We start from the raw sequence: 15,997 nt of genomic DNA on the forward strand, positions 1-15,997 counted from the left end.
GTCTATCTGAAAATGATGGTGTTGCATCGTAACGTTTCCCAGATGTGACAATGTGATGAGATTGGATTGGACATAAATAGCAAATCTCTTCAGGAATGTGCATGTCTATACTTCTCACTTTTAGGGTGAGGGTCACAAGTAGGGTTTCATTTGTCAGCGGTACATGTTATGAAAAAAAAGCACATGAAAAGCAAAAATGCACGAAATGACTTCACTTCAGACTGTACCAAACAACCCATTTGTATTGAAACCATCTCTGGACGTATGATGTATCAGATTTGCTGCTTTTGCATGTTTTGGGGCATTGAAACAAAAATATGTGTCGGCTTAACTTTTTAGATCCTATCTCGCAAAATTGTCTCTGCGTGGCCCTAAGCTAATAGTTAGTGTATAATAAGCCTTAAATATCCAATGATTTTGTTTCAATTTTATATGTAGAATATTTCCTTCTATAAACACTCAAAGTATCCCAAAGTAAGAAGTAGCCCAAAAAGTATTGCGGAGGATGCTCTAGGGGTCTCCAGATATCCTAAGTGCATCAACATGGTTATTGAATTACCTGTAAATACCAGAAGTGTCTCTGGTTCGTGCCTATGGACTGTGTCTATCTGCATGTTTGCATCATGAAAATGAGCCCGAGCCCATTGCCAGCACTTAAGCAAGTGTGATTTCTGTACGAGAAAAGCTTTGATATAATAAATCTAAACCATTAGCTTTTAGTTTAGCATAAAATGGAATGTGATACAGTTTTGATATTTGACATTTGTGTGATATCACTCGGGGTTATGCATTCATGCTGTTTAGCATGTAACACGTCCGCATGCTTATCCTCGCTACCCCCTGCACCACAAACACGCTTCACATACACACAAACTTTTCTGACGTAATAAAGCACCTCTGTTCTATGAAGAGAATTTTTTCCTGTCCCACTGAGCTCTGAGGCTGCTGAGAGCTAAATCTACCATCTGGTTATCATGGCAGCTAAACTGTGGAAAGAACAGACTGTCATCGGCCAGTGGTGACACATGCAGGTTTGACAGATAAAAAAGCAGCAGGTGGAGCTGCGGAGATAATATGTGCACTTGTTCCTATTGGCATCTACTCGCCAGACTTATATGGTCTATCAACAACGGAACAATCCTGTCATTAAACGCAAAATGTTACATAACCTGCTGAACAGATCACTACAGCTTTGCATGGTGCAGGTTTAGCAAAACTTTAGTTTCAAATTGACTCATGTTGCTCCCAACGACTAAATCTCTAATAGGGAACTGTAAGGAAAAAGTGTAGATTGTGCAAAATATGTTGAAATTTTCTATTTCAAATGTACAACTATGAAGAGACGGCATCTTGGGTTTGCATACTTTGGCTGGCATGCAGGGCTGAAATAGCTTTTCAGGGTTTTTCCAGAATTTCAAACTAAAACCTCTAAGAAAATGTAAAATGTAAAAATGAAGTCTGTGTGAAGAGTGTGCATGTGGTTCGTTACTGTTCAGGTCAAGCACACTGCTGGGTTGATGAGGACCCCCTCTCTGAATGCAACTATCTTTGGTCTCAGCAAGGTTGCGTGGTGTGAGTCATATTCATGGTATGGTGAATCTTATGTGGTTAGGGATGCCATTTGGGAGGGAAACCCTGGATTATCCAGGGGTCCCAGAGCTGGACCAGCACCCTGGAACATGCCAAAGCTCAAAGAGCCGCCACTGAGCTGTTGTCGGTGGGTCCAAAATGTCTCGTCTGTATCCCTTCCCTTCCTGGTCTAATCATTTGGATAGGAGGCACCAATTTAATCCACAAGCCCTACTTCTTCCTATGTCCTTTAAAACACTCGTCTACCTGACCCAAACTGCTTTTCAAGTATATCAATTTGAAGCAAAATATAGAAAAGGCATGCATGAATCTACTGACACATGCACATTTATATTTTGCTGTCATTTCGAGAAACTGAAAACACATTTTAGACCATTTTTCTGTGTTCTAGTTTATAAATAAGCAAGCCTAGGAAAAAATGTTTGTCTCAAAAATATGAAAAAATCCATCACTTAAGTAAATTACCTACTTACCATGTCCCTCTTATTTCAGCTTTCCCTCGCCAAGCTACAGCATTGTTAAATATGGACCAGGTTTACCACAACAGCAACCATCCCAAGGCGTGCATTTGTTATGTGTGACACAGACTATAATTGTGGCTCTGGGAGTGATAATGGATTACTGGAAAGCCCACGGCAGTAGAAGAAGCATTATAAATTGTCTGTGTCTTCCTGCTGAGTAATTCTATATGTGGTGAGAGTGGCTAGGCTGCGTCAGCCTCATTCCCAAACTGTGCTCCTGTACCACACAGCCTCTCGTGTTACCATGTAACCTTTTCTGACTAGGGATTTCAGAGCTTGTCTGACAGGGTACAGTTAAACCTTCCACCAGACCAATCTACCAGCACGCTGCTCCGACCCTACTGGCTCTTGGCTATTGTAGTGTGGAGTCTGTGTGGAGATTTATTTAGCCATCTACTGTATCACAATTTGTCCCCACAAAAGGTAGTTGTTATGGAGTATGCAGTGATTCAGAGCTGATGCTGATATAAGGAAATAAAGAAGTAGGGAAAAGGAAGATACATTCATATAAAATAGTGTACTGTTTACTCCCTTTTTACTTATATATTTCTAAAACAAGCACAATATACTTTTGAGTATATGACAGTATAATATAATCTAAATAATAAAATATTTTTTTGTTGTAGCAGTATTGTTTGTTGTTGCCTGTGAAAAAATTGTTTAATGCTGTTAAAATGTATCTGGTCTGATTTTTTTTTTTTTGTTACACAAATAGTAGCTTTGAAAAAGATAAAGGTTTTACACAGTGCAATTATGACCACAGAGCAGCATATCACATTTGATGTTTATTTCATATAAAATATCATGGCATTCCTATTTGAGTATTCTCAAATGTAAATCAAAAAGACCGCAGTGGCAGGAAACGTCTGTGTAACCTCTTCTTCCTTTAGAAACAATAAACACTGTCAATACTCTCCATGACGGCGTGGCAGCAACTCACTGAGCTTGGGCGAAGCAAGGATCTTTGAAGGAGAGAAAGAGAAACCAAAAAAGACAGCTCCTGAAAATAATAATTTTTCCTGAGATGCAGTGTTTTTGTGTGTATGTAGCATTTTAATGGCAGCAATTCTTTTGAGTCATTACATGTGTGTATTTGACTGCCTGTGTGTGTTTCCTATAGGTCATTGTTTAGTGGCTATGGCTAAGTGCAAAACTTTCTGAAGTTTTTCAAAAGAGATGCTTGAGATCTGTGCTAACTTGCTGTAACATATATAGTACTGAAGTTTAACAAAAGTATTCATGTAGTCAGAGCAGCTTACTTTAAAATGAACACCAAGCGTACATAGAACATGTTTTAATTAATTAAAGACAACAAAAAATAAAGAGAGCAAGAGAAAGAATGGTGGCCTTGCCATCTGACATGTTAACTATAGTGTCATTCATGAATGAATCCTGACTGGATTTTCTTTAACTAGATATTTTCGAAATTGTTTTCACACAGTGACTTTTGATCACCCAGTTCTTCCCTGAGTCCAAGTTATCCGCAAAACTCCTGAGAAATACCTTTATGAAACAGGCCGTTGATACAGAGATATAAAAACCTCTTTGTGGTTGAATCTGTGGTGTTTAGTTTGTGGTGTTTCAAGTGCAAAACTATGGTGCCCCTGTGAGGCCAAATGTACTGCACCTTCAGAAAGCACCACCAAATGTGAAAATGTTCCAAAAGCACATAAAACACACATCAGAAGTTGAATAAAATAGAAGAGAACTATTAAAAAAAATGTCAAAAAGCACAACAGAAGCGTTTTGGGGGAAACAAAACTGTGACGGACCAGCTCCTGAAGTGACAGAAACCAAAACACTGCACTGAGATAGTGAAGGCATGAAGGAGAGGATTCACCAGTGCTGTGAAGGAGGAAAAAGATGAATGCACAATCTCTTCCATCTTTTTCCTCCTTCACAGCACTGCTGAATCCTCAGATGGAGATGGAAAAGATGGAAGATATTGTGCATTCATCTTTTTCTCCCTCATATAGTATTTTTGTCATGTTTTGTGATTATTTTTTTTGTGAGCTTGGGCTGCATTTTTTTTCTACGTCCTTTGTGTTTTATACAACTTCTGTTGCGTTTTATGTGCTTTTGCAGTTGTTTTTCTTATAATTTCAGGTGTTTTCTTAAACAGTTTGACCTCTTAGGGCCACCGTACAAAGCAATTGCTTGAAAAAGCTACAAAAAACAGATTTTTCTATATGTTTACTTGCAGTAATCCACTTTAGCATGAGAGCTGTTTCTGAAGTTTCACTGAATATCGTTTTAGACCCTGACTAATTACAGTATTTTATCTTTGATTAATGTCAAACAGAGGCTTTGCAATAATCTTTATAAAGCAGTTTAGTGTGAAAACACTTTTGCTGGATTACTGATCTCCTTCAGTAAGGAAACATGTATTTCAACCATATGTTTTGCATTCTGTCTGCACTTGCACCGTGTCCTTTATCATTCTCACCTTCAATAGCAAATAGCCACTGGGGATACAAGTGTTAACCCTGACAGCTGATGAGCTGTCCGTACTTGGGAACAGCGTGAGGAGCAGAGTATAGGTCAGGTTTTTCCGTTGTTGACAAATGGGTGCCAGTATATAGGCGCCAGCGCTTTGTCGCTCAGCCTACTCCTGATAGACTGTACTGAGATGTGGAAAAGTTTGAGGTCAATGTGCAGAGTCACGTCTCAGTAGGTGGGCCTGTTCATGAATATGAACTCGTGTGTCAGCGACAGTGTGTATGTCTGTCCTCTTTAATTCTGTACAGCAACACATGTGCAGGAAGTTTCCTCTCCCACAATCCCCCTCTCCTCTGCATCAACAGTTCTTAGGTGTCAGCTGGATCACCTGTGTCCCGTTGTCTTTGTGTCCCTCACGGTGTGTGGACAGCAGGCTTATATTGGGAACCTCGGAAGTTCTTTCCACTTGGTGGCCTCCAGAGGAAAACCAAACCCTTTTAACTTTTACTCAACTTCTGTCCTTGAACAGTGTTGGCTCAGGATTAGTGAGCTGTAAAATAAATGATGACTTTTAAACTTAATGAACAGCAAATAAAAAAATCTTTAATATTCATATTTAACCATAAATACAATCAAAATAACTCAAAAATGCAGCAATACACTGCAGAAAGATAGAAAACAGTCTGCTAAATAGTCAGAATGGTGGTGATTTGGTAAAAATTTAAATGGCTCCTCTCTGCTACTCTGAGTGAAACAAGTTAGGTATAAAAAGCGATAAACTGATAGTATTTGGCAGTGTTCAGAAATAATCTCAGTCCTCTTTAATTAGTAACTTTTTTACCACTTCGCACGTGCTGGCATCCCTCCTTCAATCTTGTTACAATGTGAAAAACAAAATGAAAATGCGATTAATGGTGTAATGTGACTAAACCTGCTGAAAAATGGCACGGGCTCTTCAGATTTAGAGATGTTATGCTTTTCTTTATTGGCCCTAAACTATATTTGTTTATCTTGCTTTTTACAGCATCATATTTAGTTCAGCATTCTTGGGATTCTAACACCTGACTGAAGGGCTTTTGAAGTATCTCAAATGTCACATAGCGACCCTCCCCAGCATCCCCCACTGTACACTCGAGCCCTCAGCTCTTATCACTGGCCACCGAGTCCCTTACGTCCACAGCGGTGTTGCACTGTAATTGGGAGAACAGTCATTTGCTATTCTTAAAACTCAGCTCGGTGGTGAAGGATTGGAAGAGAGCTATCTGTTGTCCCTCCAGTCCTTTTAACTTGTCTGCAGCTTTGTCTGGCACTATGTTTTTTGTGCTAGTTGAGACTTTGTGAGAGTAACTGGACTTTAGATTAAATAAACGCTTTTTATTAGAAGTCACGTTTAGGTCAATCATGAGCTCCAGCCTTGTTAACTCTTTAGCCAAGGTTTATGATCCAAACCCTCTTCACGGGCAGAAGCCAGGTGGAAGGAAGCTTTCTCTAAATGGATCAGAAAAGTCTCAAGCTGCTTCTTCCTCTTCTTCATCATCATCCTCTTGCTCTCCTCATGATGTTGCCCTGCGATCTGTGGAAAGTCGAATGGACTTCCTGAGCTCTCAGATGGAGCGTTTGCTCAACATGCAACAGACTGTCTTGATCAAGCTGGATGGCCTGTCGCAGGATGTCAGGGGTATGGGTTTGGATCTAGCTTCAATACGTGAAGAAAGCCATGGAAAAAGCCGTGGGTCTGGGGTAGAAGCAGTATGCAGGGAGCTGCATGGGGCCATGGAGAGGGCCAGTGAGCACATGGAGAGTCAGGGACGCAGGTTGGAGGGGGTGGAGAAACTGGTGGAGGGCACCCAGCAGGTGATAAGCTTCATCGGTGAGGTGGTAAAGAGCTCCAGGTTGGTGGAGCTTCTGTTCAAACAGCCTGGACGGAAAGCCAACAGGAAGGTGAGAAGTTTAAACGACATCATGAGCAAGTTTTCCACTAGAATCTAGCAAAAGCACTTTTAAAGTTCCATCATTTTTATCTGCATTGTTGAACATGGCAGTGAAAGTGAAAGGTCTCACTGTATAGTGAGCATGGTTGCATTGGTATCCTCTTGACTGAATGTATTCATATTGTGTATATGTGACAGTTCAAATAACATTTAAATGGCAATGTTTTTTAAAACTCTGCCTTTTAACTCCTGTGAGTTTAGATATGACTCCTATGTGGCTGGTCTTGGCTCTGCTGTGCCTGCTGTAATGTTAAGTGATTTACCATTGAGACTGTGATCGGCCTCCGAGGTGTAAATGATTAATGTCACATTGGTTATCTTTCCCAGACCACGTCTTTATCAGCTTGCAGTGCAGCTGCACAGCTTCAGTCCAACAGTCGTCAAATTCTTAATCGTTCTTAATGCCATGATTTATTAGAGAGACTCACTTCCTAGTGCTGTAACCAAATATGAATATATGTTACAGATGTGTAACACATGCAACATATATTGCATAGTTCATGCATTCATATAATCTATGGTTACACTGCTGATTCAGAGGCTTTTTTTAGATACAGGGTTAAGGAGACAGATTTGTTGCACCATATGGCGACTGTCATATATACTGTATGCAGGGATAAAGTGAATATTTCTCTTTTAAAGTGTGGAACTGATTCGAGTGATGTGTAGCATTTCAACTGCTGTAGTTGAAATGCCACATATTTCCTCTTTGGCCAGAAGGAGGCATCTGCTGAGCAAGACATCAATACACTTGAGTTATGAGGGAAAACCTTCCCAACAGAAACTGCTTTGAAGCTTGTTGTCACATTATTGCACAAATGGAAATATCTGCATCTATCAGCAATTTTCCTTTCTATGAGAAGTTTCCACCAATTGCAGGTTTTGCCCCACTTTTGAATGTTACGCACAATGTCTAAAACCTGATCTTTCTTTCCTCTGTTAACATCCAGGCAAAGGATGATAAGGAAAAAGCCAAGCTGAGCCTGAAAGGTTTAAAGGCCCAGAAAAAGAGAAAACCGCAAGAAACGTCAGGTAAACTCAAACAAGATATTACACAATCCACAATCACAAGTTTATGCAGAGCCCACCACAAAATTTCTAAACTCGTTATCTGCATATAATACATCATAAATCTGAAATATATGTACATCATGGAATATAACGGACTTTAATATAACAGGGAGACCAGTTCAGGATTTCTGAGAATTGTTTTTGTAATATAAGATATGTGTTCTGTTTAGCATAAAAACATAAAATATAAGTAAATGATGGGAAACATATTAAGAAGGCCTTTAAAAATTTTAAATCTTATATGTAGACAAGCTATGTAATGATCCCTGGAAGTCTCGCATGGCTGCACTGCTACATCTGCTGACTTTTTGGCAGACATAAATACAGTTTTCATCATGTTTGAAGGATAACAGCATAAAAAGGGAGACAAGAGGCAGTTCAGCCTTTATTTAAATATATGAGAAATCAAACAAAACACTACAAATTCAGGCAATGAGAAGAAAAAAATGCAAAAAGACACTGAAGACATCGCAATCTGACAAAAGTGAGGGAAGACAGTATAAGAGACCCAAGTAGGAGAATGAAACAGTATCTAAATAAATAGGATACATTCACATCGACCAACATGTAAACAGTCAGAACACAAAAGGCAAAGTGAATAAAATTTAAACAGTATTTGTCTGCAATAATCCCCCATGTTTACATGTCAAGCTCGCATAATAAATGTATATATGAGCAAAATTTGAAACACAGATGACAGATCAGAATTTAGGTCTTAGCTTGACAGCTTTAATATGGATCTGAGAACCGGATCTGCACTCGTGTCTTCACAACACTCTGCAACAAACTATCCAGAGGATGATGTGAGATTTTTATCTGAATTGGGCCAGACTTATCGAGCAAGTGACCACCCAGACTAGCATAAGATGTAAATATGTGATGAGTGAATTCCATCTATCTGAGGATTATCAATCATCTGATTACATTCATTTTTAGTAAATATAATACAGCGTTTTCACCAAACATCTGGTTGTATCCGTGTATTTTCTTCACTACAGACACCTCCTCCCTGAATGAGCCTGTGCTCCAGGAACAGGTGGAAAAGCTCAACAGGCAGAACACCGAGCATTCGCACATAAACATAGAGGCTGAGGGGGATGGAAGAAGTGGAAGACAGGATCTGGAAACGCTGATCCTTGAAGAACCGCACACCTCTGTTGCCCAGTCAGACGAAAGGCAGGAGGAGGCTGAGGAAAGGCAGGATGAGGAAGGAGAGGGGGGTATATTTGAAGACTCTGAGCCAGAAGAACAAGAAAAAGAAGAAGAAAAGCAAAATGGAGAAGATGTTAGTCTTGAAAATCGTGGAAAAGTGAAAGATGATGTGAAGACAACGCATAGAGAAGAATCATCAAAATCAGAAAAAGCCTGGCTCTGCAGGGCCTCTGTGCTTCAGTATGACAGGTGTGTCTTAGCAAAGCTACCATATATCTTTATGCTACTTGCTATTAAATTCATTAAGTTAACTATTTATTTTCTTTACTTGTACTTCTTTGGATCATTAAGCCAGCTAAGAGGAAATTATTTTGTTGGGGGAGGAAAAGGGGAACTTCAAACCACATCACACATTCATATTCTGTGCCTTCCTTTCTGAAGCTCCGAGGAGGCTGGTGATGTGGCCACTTGTAGCAAACGCCACGTCCCGGAAGAAGACCTTGGAAAAGACGACCTCAAAAAGAGCCGGGTGGAGGACAGTAAAGTGGAAAGGGCTGATGGACAGGTCGTAGAGGGAGCCGAGCCACAGGTCTCCATATCTGACCAAGCGAAGACAGAAGACGAAGGGGAGGCGGCGGAGGAAATAAAGGAGTTTATTATTGGTAAGAAAGTGTGTGAGTGCTTCTTTTCTGAACGGTCCAGGGAGGTTGGGGTGTAGGCTGTTGCTTTCTACAACTAATGCTACGACATGTAAATGGGAGTGTTTGTAGAAATCAGGTAAGGAAAGATTTCAGGAACTTGTGTTTTGAAATTTAGGCCTCTGAATCACCGTCAGTGTCAGTCAATATATTGTATACATGCAGTATCTTATCAATGTGCATGTGAGGGAGTAGAGACCGCAGACTGACAAAGATCAAGAAGTAGTGCTGTGCAATACTGCAAATTTCAATATCGATCCAATCCCAGGAACATGCAGGGCACTATTAGAGGAGGACAGGGTTTCATGATGAATGAGATGAATCATCATCAATCTGAAAACTCAAAACATATTTTAATGATCATTAAAACACAGTGATTTTTACTTAACACAACAAAACATGCATTTCAGCTTTAATGTATTTTTTGGGGGGAGATGTAAAAAAGCACTTTAGGTCAACTTCTGTTGTTTAAATCTGCTATAAGCTGCAAATAAAAGATATGTGACAGTCAGCAAAAAACGGTCAGACACTTTTCATAGTGCATCTTTGAGGGTTTTTTTTTTTCCATTTCCAGTGCTATCCATAAAAGATGCATTTAGGCTTCATGACCTCAGTGTTTCAAAATCCTGGACTGCTCAGCGCAGTATTCATGCATCCTATAGGCTCTCCGTGTAGACTCAGCTTGATGAGTTACTTTATGACATTTGCCTCTGCGTTCCTCAGACTTTAAATCAGCTTCAGTGTCATAACAGCATGCCTGTGCGAGCGTCACTTACATGTCAGCGAGCACAGCTGGCGGAGCACATAATGAGACGCCGGCATGCTGCTATTTTAAACTACTTTGTTTCTGGGTGCTGAGACCTCTTCCTCAGCCTTTCGTTCCCTCTCTGCACTCAGTAACAGTAACTTGTCTTCTCTTTGCCTTTCTTTTTCATTTCTTCTTCAGACTCAAGTCCTCCACCGCTAGCACCTTTCGACCACCGCATCGTTACTCCCAAACCCCACCAGATCGCCACCTATTACACTATCAACAGAGAGGAGGTCCTGGGAGGGTGAGGGAAACACTCAGAACATTCATCTCTCATTACAGAACTTTATTTTCATTTCGCTCAGTTACAGGCACAGTGTGCACTGGCACTCAATAATGAAATAACAGACGATCTCACACCCTGCGCTAATAATTTTAGTTGCCCCCCAAAGGGCAAATGGTGCTGACCCTCAGGGGGCTCTCTGATGTAACAGACCAGCGCTAAATCCTGCCTCTCAAATAGAAGATTACTCCTTAGCACGCAAACACATTTGTCAACTTACACAAGAGCATAGCCTGAATTTCTATACGAGTCAATAAACTATTATAATGTATAGACATAAGTAAGAGTCACAAACAAATTGTTATTTTGATATTTAAAAGAATTTTCAGCTTTTTAATGGCAGCTGATTCATAAAACCCCTTTGTTTAATTGGTCCGACATAAACATTAAAGAGATCCTGAACAAAACCAATCAAAACCGTATCCAAATACGCTTGAGCAGCAAACACCAGCAAACGTGAAACATCATATTTCAGCGCCAGGAATATTTGTTTTTAATAATAAAATCCAATTTACAGAATGGTTGTTCTCCGGCTCTTCATCCCATCTGTCCACACCTCTAACTCCTCCGTGTGTTTGCTTTTCTTTCATTAGGGGACGTTTTGGACAAGTCCACAAGTGCGTAGAGAACTCATCTGGTCTGACTCTGGCTGCCAAGATCATCAAAGCCCGGAGCCAGAAAGAGAAGGTGCAGCAATGATTGGCTGGTTAATGCTGAATACGAAACAGAATCCAGGTTTAGCGATGCTGCTGAGATGCCAGTTTTCTCAGACAGTCTAATACATGGTCACTTTTATCACTGCACTATAAAGGATTCGATTTTAAAAATAGACACGCTGAGGTAATGGGCATTTGTCAGCCCCATTGTGTCTTTATTTCTCTCAGTCAACTAGATATGCGGTGGAGGTCAGATGTCAGAGTATAGCTGTGTGGTTAGATTATAATCTGAAGTATTTAAAAAGCTCATTAAACTTGTAGCCAGATCCTCAAATGATGATCCACGACCAAACAGCTGGCACTTTGTGTCTGACTGTACGTCTGTTTTGTCTTATTTGTATCTAACTATGCCCCCGAATGGCTGTAGCACAGGCTGCTATGAGTTGCATGCTGCTAATATAAATATTTACTTTTTAATCAAGTCCCTTAGGTCTGTAACTTCTGTTTCCATTGAACATTTTAAACTGAACCACAAGCAAAAACTGCCATGAAGGATTTGATCTACCTCGTCCCTAACATACCATCTTGACCAAACCAACCTTTCTATAGCAGTCTGCAGTAGCTTAAATCATAGAAAGGACCCTGCCTGTTTGATCGCTCCAGTTTTATGATATGAGGGACCAAAGAGGAATAATTGTGCAGTGAAGCAAAAGGCACTCTTGCACTTTTTGACATGCTTCAATAAGGCAAAATATAACCAGCACTTGGCTTTTAAGGTCTTTTTTTTTTTTTACAAATTCAACAGCTGATATGTTACACACTGAAAATCCTCAAGACAAGCATGACTTATTTGTGTTCATAACTTATTCCTTGTAAGCTTTAAAAATCTTGCAGACTGGCTTTTTCTTGTTTTCCTCTCCTTACCCCCAATTGGTCAAAGCAGATGGCCCCGCCCCTCCCTGAGCCTTGTTCTGCTAGAGGTTTCTTCCTGTTAAAAGGCAGTTTTTCCTTTTCACTATCACCAAGTGCTGCTCATTTTCTGTTTGTTGGGATTTTCTCTGTATTATTAAATCTTTAACCTACAATATAAAGCTCCTTGAGGCAACTGTTGTGATTTGGCTCTAAAAAATACAATTGAATTAAAATTAATATAGTTTTGTCATTCATTAACTTCCATATTTACGTGTCATTTTCCTATATGTGATTTTAAATTTGATTTACATTTCATTTCCGTCTATCAGGAGGTGGTGAGGAATGAGATCCAGGTGATGAACCAGCTGAGCCACGCCAACCTCATTCAGCTATACGCTGCATTTGAGTCTCGTAACGACATCATCCTGGTCATGGAATAGTAAGTTTGTGTGTGTCTGTGACAATACAAAAAGAGCCTCTACAAATTCGAACTGGCTGTAACAGTGTCTCTCTTTGTGTGGTAGTGTGGAAGGAGGGGAGCTGTTTGACCGCATCATTGACGAGAACTACAACCTCACAGAGTTGGACACGGTGCTATTTATACGGCAAATCTGTGAAGGGCTGCAGTACATGCATAAAATGTACATCTTACATCTCGACCTCAAGGTAAACCTACTTGAGTCTTCGCATCACAGTAGGAATAATCTCTTTCAGTATTTTTATTTATTTTTCAATATGTTACAACATTCATTTGGAGCCTAAACAGTCTAATGAAAAGACAAGTTTATAAAGTTTCAAAATAAAAGCTTCCATCTCTGTTAATGAAATAAAATTTAGGGTGTTGTCTGTGTTCTTTTCTTTATCTTTTGCACCTATGCCAAAAAGAAGAACGGCCTCTAAAACACAGTATATGTGACACCAGAATCTGTGTTCTTTTTCAGCCTGAGAACATTCTTTGTGTCAGCAGAGCTACTAACAAGATTAAAATCATTGACTTTGGCCTTGCCAGGAGGTAAGATTTATAGTCACCTCATCTTTCATGCACTGGTTTATTTGAGTATGTTTTTCTCTTATGGTTCTGGTTCCTCTGACAGGTATAAGCCTAGGGAGAAGCTAAAGGTCAACTTTGGAACGCCTGAGTTTTTAGCTCCTGAAGTCATCAACTACGAGTTTGTGTCATTCCCAACGGACATGTGGAGTCTTGGAGTCATCACCTATATGCTGTGAGTCAAGGAGTTCATTCAGTGCACACACAGAGACACAACCTGTACAGTTCCTGACATCTGTATTATTCTTAATGTCCAGACTCAGCGGCTTGTCTCCGTTTCTGGGGGATGATGACAACGAGACGCTGAACAACATCCTGGCCTGTGAGTGGAACTTTGAGGAAGAGGAGTTTAAAGACGTCTCAGATGAAGCTAAAGACTTTATCACACGTCTTCTGGTGAAAAGCAAGAGCTGGAGGATGAGTGCAACAGAGTCCCTCAAACATCCCTGGCTGTCAGACCGGAGTCTGCACTATCAACTAAATCGCAAGGTAAATACTAAATTCACCTTACCGCAAAATTTACTTTATAGTAAACAGTGAATAATACAAAATACAATTTTAAAAATGCTTCTTTTTATTAGTAAAATGCATCTGAAATATAAAAGATCAAAAGTTTATTAATTCAAATATGAATGTGTACCATTCAAGTAAATTTCACTTGATTAGATTTGTACTTATGTAACAACATTAGATGTAAATTTTGCATGTAAGCAAATGAACCAATATGTGTGTAATATCTATTGTAAACATGAAAGGAAGACTTAAAAGTGTTTGTGTTATGCATCTTTGAAGCCTGTTTGCTATCCTAATTCAAAGAGTGTAATAACAAACAGTTTTACTGGATCCTCTTACTGCAGAAAACTAAGTGCCACTCCACGCATGGTCCTCCTTCAGAGAGTAAGACAAGTAAGAGATTTTTGTCTTCATTTTCCTGTTAGCTTATATATAAATGTTTTAATTAATTTTCAACCCAAAGAGCCTATTGTAGGACAGTTTCTCAACTTTTCTTCTATTAAGCCAAACATATTGTTTGCTTTCCTCTTAGAAACTATGTGAGACCCTCGGCATGCCTTTTGATAATGAAAGGAGCTGGAGCCCAACACTGGACCAATGCTGCTGTACCTGTGTATGAACTTGATAACTACTCTCCTCCATCCGTCTTCTGCATCGCTCCATATCTTGCAGTTCTGACTCCAGATAGTGTGATGCACGGTAATAACAGACACTCCTATTCTGTAGTGTCTGAAAACACTGATGATGAAGAACCCAAACTGTTGGACACATAAAGGCCACGTGACCTGTCTGCTTCCACATATATGACAGATCAGCTGTGTATAGCATCAAACCATCATTGTTATTCAGCCACAGTTTGTCATATTGTCCTGTTTTCTTGCATGCTTTGCACTTTCTTCATTTATTTTCTCTAAGAGTCAGAAAACATTTTTAAACACAATATAGACTGAATTCTCTTATTTGAATAATATATTTTTGCGATTTTTTTTCTTTTAATTTACAAGTCTTATAAAAACGAAATGTTTTTTTTCTTGAACATAACTTTAAGTATATTTAGAATTTGATTGAATTAGAAGTCATAGCTGATTAATTTATTTTGTGTACAGCACAGCACTGCATACCCTCACTTCCCGTTGAGGATTGACAAAATGTTAGTGATCAGTGAACCAGTGAATATATCTTGGTTTGTGCCATCGTTCACCCTAATTTTTAAGCCCTATCACCTTCTGTATGCATTTATGCCGCCACCTTGTCTTGCTTCGGCAGTTTGGAGTAGCCCTTTCACCTTCCATGAAGGCATCACGAACAACAGAATACTACCTGTGAATAATATATATATTTTTTTTTTTTCATGACTGAAGTGGATTCTTATGTTCATTTATTTACTGGTTCAACACCAGAATGTACTTGAAGAGCTTTTATTCAATAAGTGATTTTTTTTCAATGGAGAAGAGCAGGATTTAATGTAGATATGCACAGATGGTAAGTGCATCTGTGCAGCTCAGTTTGACGGAGAGCCAACAACAGAGCAGAGAAGACACCAGCCATTGCTTTGTCATCCCTTTCAAGGAGATGAAAACTGAATGTGACTTCAACGCTCAGTTGTTTGCTTTTCCATTTGGAAGCAGAAAAGCTCTGTGAATTCAATACTTGTGCATTTGAATTTATTATTTCTTTTTCAGGTTTTCTTGTGCAATTATGAGAGATCAGTAATTATGAAATATTATTATGTTAATAAATAACTCACACCAGACAACATTCATAGTGCATTTTACTTACTGGGTATTTTTGGAAATTGAAAAAGAAATATGACAGTAAAGATACTTCTGCTTTGGAATTTTCTTTGATTTTTTAAAAGGTTCTAAAGTAGGGCACCCCTGTTGCTCACAGCAGAGTAGGTAACCCATGTAACAAAGCCTCTAGCCCTCAATACAGTGGTCTAGGTCCCCCCTTTCCTCTCTTGTGTACGCTGTCATATCATAAAGATAAAGAAGGTACAGCAAGCACTGAAGCCACTGTGTGACTTGTCTCAGGTAGGTCAAAGTCAAAAGCCTTTACTTGGCACTGGTTCTGTACATAATCTGGCATTTCAAGACCCAGTTAGAGCTTGCTTTATTTAAGCATTATGCAATTCTGTTATTCCAGCTTAATGTGCTTGAGTTGGACCAACTTAATTAATTAATGATGAATCAACTTATTTACTGCACTTGAGTCCAACTTAATTTGATGGAAATGATCCAACTCATGCAAATTTTGTTAGGCCAACTCAAATACAAACAGAAGTGTGAATAGAAAGCCATTTATTAATGTGGAAA

The 15,997-nt window shown here is 39.4% G+C and overlaps 1 protein-coding gene across 2 annotated transcripts in view; it reads left to right on the plus strand.

The window, feature by feature from the left end:
* The window catches only part of mylk4b (myosin light chain kinase family, member 4b), a 54,127-nt gene extending 38,695 nt beyond the window's left edge, over positions 1-15,432 (plus strand). For both annotated transcript variants that reach the window (XM_085436490.1, XM_085436491.1), the window contains 12 exons: positions 7,492-7,573; positions 8,611-9,013; positions 9,206-9,426; positions 10,409-10,514; positions 11,147-11,240; positions 12,451-12,560; positions 12,646-12,787; positions 13,063-13,133; positions 13,216-13,344; positions 13,427-13,658; positions 14,027-14,075; positions 14,215-15,432. In XM_085436490.1, coding sequence (XP_085292616.1) covers positions 7,492-7,573; positions 8,611-9,013; positions 9,206-9,426; positions 10,409-10,514; positions 11,147-11,240; positions 12,451-12,560; positions 12,646-12,787; positions 13,063-13,133; positions 13,216-13,344; positions 13,427-13,658; positions 14,027-14,075; positions 14,215-14,225 — 1,650 coding nt within the window. In that variant the 3' untranslated portion in view covers positions 14,226-15,432. The remainder of the gene's footprint in view (positions 1-7,491; positions 7,574-8,610; positions 9,014-9,205; positions 9,427-10,408; positions 10,515-11,146; positions 11,241-12,450; positions 12,561-12,645; positions 12,788-13,062; positions 13,134-13,215; positions 13,345-13,426; positions 13,659-14,026; positions 14,076-14,214) is intronic.
* Positions 15,433-15,997: the final 565 nt, after the last annotated feature.

The sequence above is a fragment of the Copadichromis virginalis genome, linkage group LG17 (genome assembly GCF_057382275.1).
Source record: "Copadichromis virginalis isolate Kocher_CV1m ecotype Utaka linkage group LG17, C_Virginalis_male_GT1.1, whole genome shotgun sequence".
In the NCBI taxonomy this organism is placed as follows: Eukaryota; Metazoa; Chordata; class Actinopteri; order Cichliformes; family Cichlidae; genus Copadichromis; species Copadichromis virginalis.